Source organism: Corylus avellana, chromosome ca1 (genome assembly GCF_901000735.1).
Source record: "Corylus avellana chromosome ca1, CavTom2PMs-1.0".
Lineage (NCBI taxonomy): Eukaryota > Viridiplantae > Streptophyta > Magnoliopsida > Fagales > Betulaceae > Corylus > Corylus avellana.
In genome coordinates this window covers 14,653,581-14,660,006 of record NC_081541.1, presented here as the reverse complement: position 1 = coordinate 14,660,006, position 6,426 = coordinate 14,653,581, and the positions used below count along the sequence as shown (strand labels likewise).

At 34.4% G+C, this 6,426-nt stretch overlaps 2 protein-coding genes and 1 non-coding gene across 3 annotated transcripts in view; all 3 read left to right on the top strand.

Annotated features, from left to right (window-relative positions):
* Positions 1 to 1,006, top strand: part of LOC132163379 (dihydrolipoyl dehydrogenase 1, chloroplastic-like) — a 24,417-nt gene extending 23,411 nt beyond the window's left edge. The window contains exon 15 of the mRNA XM_059573655.1: positions 647 to 1,006. Coding sequence (XP_059429638.1) covers positions 647 to 694 — 48 coding nt within the window. The 3' untranslated portion in view covers positions 695 to 1,006. The remainder of the gene's footprint in view (positions 1 to 646) is intronic.
* Positions 1,007 to 4,060: 3,054 nt separating this feature from the next.
* Positions 4,061 to 6,422, top strand: LOC132188588 (GTP-binding protein SAR1B-like; the record flags this gene model as incomplete). The annotated part of the gene is made up of 3 exons (XM_059603126.1): positions 4,061 to 4,391; positions 4,484 to 4,615; positions 6,333 to 6,422. Coding segments are annotated over exons 1-3 (351 nt in total), but the record flags the coding sequence as incomplete, so codon positions are not given.
* On the top strand, positions 5,379 to 5,508 carry LOC132168336 (small nucleolar RNA snoR83). The gene has a single exon (XR_009438850.1). It is a non-coding gene; the product is annotated as a small nucleolar RNA snoR83 (small nucleolar RNA).
* Positions 6,423 to 6,426: the final 4 nt, after the last annotated feature.

Sequence of the window (6,426 nt, the reverse complement as noted above, 5' to 3'; positions counted from 1 at the left end):
ATAAATGTCTTGGAAGTGGAAATCACTAGAAGTGGGCTTTAAAAATACGCACATCCCAGTTGACTCCATTAGGAACCTGGATAGTATCTATTTCATGACTTGACTTAGAGTCCGTTTGAGTTTGTGATTTCAAAAAATGTGATTTAAAAATATGCGATTTGAAAACGTAAATTTTAAAAACACAGTTACGTGTTTTCAAAAATCATATTTTGGCCTTTAAAATTATGCGTTTTTCATAAAAGTACAAGGACTTGCAATTTGAAAACGCATTTTTCTACTTTATCAAATTACAATTTTTTTTAAAAAAAAAAACCTAAACGATCTATTTTTTGCACTTTTGTCTGAAATTGCATTTTTTGTCTATAAAATTACAATGACAAATTCTTAAAGTTTATGTATCTAACGGTTTATTTAAAATTAATGTTATCACGTCTTTTTAAAAAAAAATTAAATTATGTAAAATTATGTACACTATTAGATGCATTACTTTAAATCTATGAAATTGATACTATCTATTTCATTGTTTGGTTGACTGTGGTTAGCAGGCATAAAAAAGCAATCCATAATATTGCATATAACTTGCTCATAAAATGGCTACTTGAATATATCTTTGTATGTTAACCTGCAAAAACTTAAACATGGCCAGGTTCAAGCTCATGCTTCTAGCCCAGTAAGTGAACCAATTGCAGTCTAAGCTTCTCAACAATCAAAGTATGTATTTTTGAAGAAATTTGCTTGTGCTAGGGTTTTTCAACCAATTATTCGTCTCCAAGCATCAGAAGAGATCATCAACACATTCGAGAGAGAAAGAACACAATAGGTGAACAACTGGTCTATTTCTTCAAGGCAGTTGATGCCAGAATATGTTCCATCTTGCCATCTTTAATTCCGGGTCTTGTCTGTCTTTTCAGAGAGATACTTGTAACCATATTTGCTTTAATTTAGAAAACTTTTTGCTCCAAATTTTGGATAATATTATAATTTATAAGAGGCCTTATTGTAGTCAGGGTTACTTCGGCTGCTTTGAAACCATGTTATATTTCTTTCCAAGTTTTCACGTAAAAAAAACCCCTCTAGACCAGTTTAAAGAGCCCTAGGAATATGGCAATTAGACTAACTGTCCTCCCTCACAAAACTCATAATCATGACTTTAACAATAAAAGAACTGAATCAATTAGACATTGCAGTATGATGTTTTCTTGTCCAAGTACTCTGGAAAATGCAGCAATGCTGCTTAAATGCAGAAAATCTACAAGCATCCATCAATGCAAGGCATTTCCATATGATAAATGGGAAACTGTTGAAATCATGAAGGTTGGTTTTTCTTGCCTTTCAAAAATCCAAAAAACAAAACATTAAAAAAAAAATGAAACAAGTCCACATGAAACAAGAATTCACCTCACCGTAAAGTGATCTTCTACAGAACAAAAGTGGACAAATAGTTTTCACAAATGGATCCACACAAAAATCTGGAAACAAAAATATGCCGAAAATAAATGTTTATGATGAGAGAACTAGGAAGGGTCTAAAAAGGCATATAAGTTCTTGTTCCTTCCCAGCTGATTCAAAAGTGGACAAATAGTTTCACACATGGATCCACATCAAAATCTTTAGAAAAAAATTATGCAAGAAGAAATGTTTATGATGAGAGAACTAGGATGGATAACTCTCTTCTCTAGTCATAGCTGATTCAAGACCTCAGGGCAACAAAAGGCAATGCCTTAAGCAGTTCCATCAGCACACCATCCAGGAGTAGTTTGTGTTCATAAAATCTGAAGTTGGGAATCCTATATAAATCCTTGCAAGGAAGTTGTTTGAAAATCTAAAAATTTAAAACTCAAGCTTTATATAGTAATCTTTTTCATCATGAACCCTCCATCAATTCCTAACCCTGACCAAAATGAGCAATGCTACATACCATTCTTTTTAAAATCAACATTAAATCAAAATTAATTAGTGACCCATCACAAACCCAATGGTAATTTTAAAAGCCACGCTTTATAAGATAAAAAGATGATGAGTAGCATTGCACGCCTGAAATACCCTCACCACAAGATTATCCAAAATTGAACTAAAAGGAAAAAAATATCTAATGTAGAGAATAACACCATTGAAGTTCCTTAATGTCACATGTTGACATCAAGGTAATTTGGTAGTTTTCCACCCTAGAGACTTTTCACTCTACACAAACTAATGAGGCTGTGTAGTAAGTTGTGATCTAAATAGATAACAACTCAAATTTTAAAGAATTATTTGAGTAATCCCAATATTAAATTGTCATCAACAAGTGTCATCGTATAAATGCAATTGTCCTCCATACTAATCTGAATCAGAACACCAAGCTCAACCCAAATTCATTCAAAACAACAGGAACCAAACACCCGACAAACTACCAACAAATTGTTTCAATAACAAAGGTACCCACCAAACAATACAACACTCATTGAAAAAATAAAAACAGTGTCCAAAAATCCAATAATTTAAAATGAACTTGACAAGCTAACTCCCCAAAAAAAACAAGACCCAAAACACATAAATCGAAGCACAAAACTTGAAAGAGTAAGCACAATCAACCTTTCAACTTAAGATAAATCAATTGAAATAAAGCATAAAAGACCAAATAAGCTCCAAACAAATGCTCAAATAATTTCAGAACTTTAAGCATCCTTATCAAACATCAGTAACGAAGATTGAAAGTGCTGCTCCCACTGGGAATCCTAACAAAACCCATTACAGTTCCATCAAACTACTATACTACTTAGCATCAAAGTAAACATGAAGGAAACCATAGATCTCAAACAAAATGCCTGTCTTTTCTATCAGCGTTGAACTCATCTATTCTTCCTCGCTGTCAGCCTCAGCGATCTTATTGTTATGCTTCCTAGCATACCTCTGGTTCCTCAGGAACTTGGGATCCATCTGTACCCACAATTCCAAAACAAATTTTTTCTTCAATTACATGATTAAATAGGTGAATACTAACAACCCCGAAAAGATTAAAAAAAAAAAAAAGTATTACCCCTTTGGTAGAGATGTGGCGGTGCTTGCGGGGCTTCTTGATGCCGTTCTTGTGCGCCTTGTAAGACTGGTTGTGAGCCGTGTGGTTCTTCGACTTCGCCATCTCTGCAACCCACAAATACACAGTCACACACAGATAGAAAGTCAAACTCAAAAGAGCGTGCCTTTTTGCATCAGACAGAGAGAGAGAGAGAGAGAGAGAGAGAGAGAGAGAGAGAGAGGGAGACCTGGAAACGAAGAGGGTGGCTCTGCTAGGGTTTGCTGGGCGGAGCAAATGAGAAGGTTTGGCCGCTTTATGTGGACCTGTAGCGAAACCCTAGATATCAAGGATTGTGGTGAGCATATTAAATGACGGAAGTGCCCTTGTGGTGGGGTTTAAGGATCTGGGCTTTGGTTCTAAATAAATGGCCCATATTTCAATATTTTATTTTGTGTATTCTTTGTGGCCCAGAAAAGAATGGCCCATATCTGGCGCATTTCTGTTCGCGAAATAAGTCTTCAAATAGAATGACTATATATATATATATTTTATGAGTAATGTTATATATATTTTTACTTCTCTACGCTAATTTCTCAACAATTATAGGTGGTTTTTAAAACCATCATTAAATTAAAATTCAATAAAGATTGATCTCATATCCACTATCCAGTGGTGATTTAAAAGTAATTTATAAATGTAGGAAAATAGGTGTAAAAAAATAAAAGTAAGTATAACATTACTCGTCTTTTATTTGGTAGGAGCCTATTCTTAAGAATAACTATTCTTATGAAAATAACTATTCCCTTACAAAGAGGAATATAACCTTTTTTTTTTTTTTTTAATTTGAGCTTTTTTAAAACTATATTAATTTTTTATTAATTTTGATTTAATTCTAATTAGAGAATATGCGTTGTATTTCTATAGTTAATATATATATAAAAGAAGTGATCGCGTTTACTCATTAACTAAAATATAAAAAATACCAAAAAAATATTTAAAAAAAAAAAGATCCATAAAATATTATAATAACAGTGAAGCCCCATGAAAGCCAGCCATCAGCTAGCTAAGCATAACTCATCAGGTGAAATTAAAGACACCAATGCCATCACTTCCAGTTGTAACGCTGAACTGTCCGTCCAAAAAACAGAACACTCACAATGACCCAATAGCATATCTGGGATTGGATCTTTGTCCTTCGTTTTCCTAAACCGCTCTCGATCTTGTTCCATTTTAGACCAGATTCCCACATTCTTTTGAGGCAGACATGTTCCTCTTTGATTGGTTCTATGGGGTGCTCGCATCGCTGGGCCTATGGCAGAAGGAGGCCAAGATTCTTTTCTTGGGTCTCGACAATGCTGGCAAGACCACCCTTCTTCACATGTTGAAAGACGAGGTGGGTTCTGTTTGTCTTTAGCCATTTCTCTCTATCTGCTTGTGATTATGTTTTCTGAAAATGTTGGAAAAATGGGTTTTTGTTTGTGGCAGAGACTAGTGCAACACCAGCCGACCCAGCACCCCACGTCGGAGGAGCTGAGTATTGGGAAAATCAAGTTCAAGGCTTTCGATTTGGGTGGCCACCAGATCGCTCGCAGAGTCTGGAAAGATTACTATGCTAAGGTACATTCAATTTGATCTCTTCCCCTTGCGTTCCCTCTTTCTGCGTGTTCAACCCATATATCAGATTTTTGTTTGGTTTTCTTTTCGGTTGATATTATTGGAATGGGACTCTGAATTTGGCTATCGGATTATTTAATCAGTTGTATTTGAATGTCATTTATGCGAAGTTTGATTCTTTGAATCAGTTAATTTTGTTTGAGGTTATTTATATGAACTACTGGAAACTTTAAGCAGATCTAATTCTAATTCTACTGCGATTTCACTATATGTTTGTTAAAACAGGTTAGTTGTAGAGTTTTCTTATGTCTTATTGGCTGTTTTTGTCCTTAGTTTTTTTTTTTTTTTTAATCATTTGTCCTTAGTTTTTACTTGGATGGTATCAATGACAGAATTTCTTTGATAATCTCGTTGGCTGTTTTTTTTACCTACAATATGGAGTCAAGAATTTCTGCATTCTTTTGCAATCTTATACATCCTTAATTGTGAAGGATCAACCTCCTCGCTGAATCGTTGGAATCATCTTCTTTATTGGTTTTTGGTTTTGTTCTGATTATTGGAAGTGTGTATAACTATTAATGGTGCCAGCTTTAGTTCCTTGCGTATATATGAAAAAAAAAAAAAAAAGAAAAGAAAAAAGAATGCTTTGTTGACATTTCTGCATTTGATTTTTAATCAATCTGTTAATCTGAGTTGAATTTCAAAAGACAGAAAAGGCATTCCGTGGTCCGTTAATCCCAGCTGTATAGCTTGCTATGCCTTCATAATCCCAGAAAAATCTTCTCTAGGTTTATCTGATTCATGGGAGGCAAACATAAACGACTGAAGTTATGCTGATAGCACCTTTTTTTTTGTGTCTTTCCGGAGGTGTTTTAGTTGTAGTTTTCCATACATGATTCTTTCAAAAATCCATCATGGCATTGTAAATTTGGTTTCATGTCAGAAGTCAATTTCAAGTGGGAAAGAGAAGCCTTAGATTTATTGGAAAGGTCATCCATTACATCATCTAAGAGGTTTTGAAGACCCAAATTAAGGTTGCCTCTCTTGACTGGAGTGGTAATCTGCAGTTATCTTCTTTGAGAGGACCTGCCTGTTGAAAAAAGTTCAAAGTTTTGCATCACCCTTCCGCATATTTTTCAAAGAAGTACTCATAAACAAAAACATATTTTTCAAATATGTTGAAAAGAATACTTTCGTGGGTTTAACTCTTTGTTTCATGATTGACTCTGGTATTCCAAGTGATCTCCAGCACCTAATACTTTTGGAGTTCCGGTTATAATACTATGTCAAGCGCAAATTGGTCAGAATAAGATCCTCTCCATTTCAAATTGGTCAGGATTTAAAGTCGATGCATCGAATGAGTACATAAAGTTAACGTTGACAGATCTTTTAAAAAATTTAAATAATGTAAAATTATGTATACTGTCGGATGCACAAACTTTAAATTTTGACCATGAAATGGAGAGGATCCTTGTCCTAATTCGTCCCGACCCCAGTTATGGGGTTTAATTCATTTAAACCGTCATTGACATGCCTGGCTTATGTGATTGACCCAAATAAATGAGAGAAATTCAAATAGTCATTGAGATGGCCTCAATTGTAATAGCAGATTGATTTGATTTTTTACACTTTTGGAATGTATGACATGCCAAAGAATTGAATTCTGACCATTTTTTTTTATTATTTTTTTTCTTTTCTGTTAATTCCCATCTATGAACAGGTGGATGCAGTGATTTACCTTGTTGATGCTTATGACAAGGAGAGGTTTGCAGAATCAAAAAAGGAGCTGGATGGCCTCCTTTCAGATGAATCCC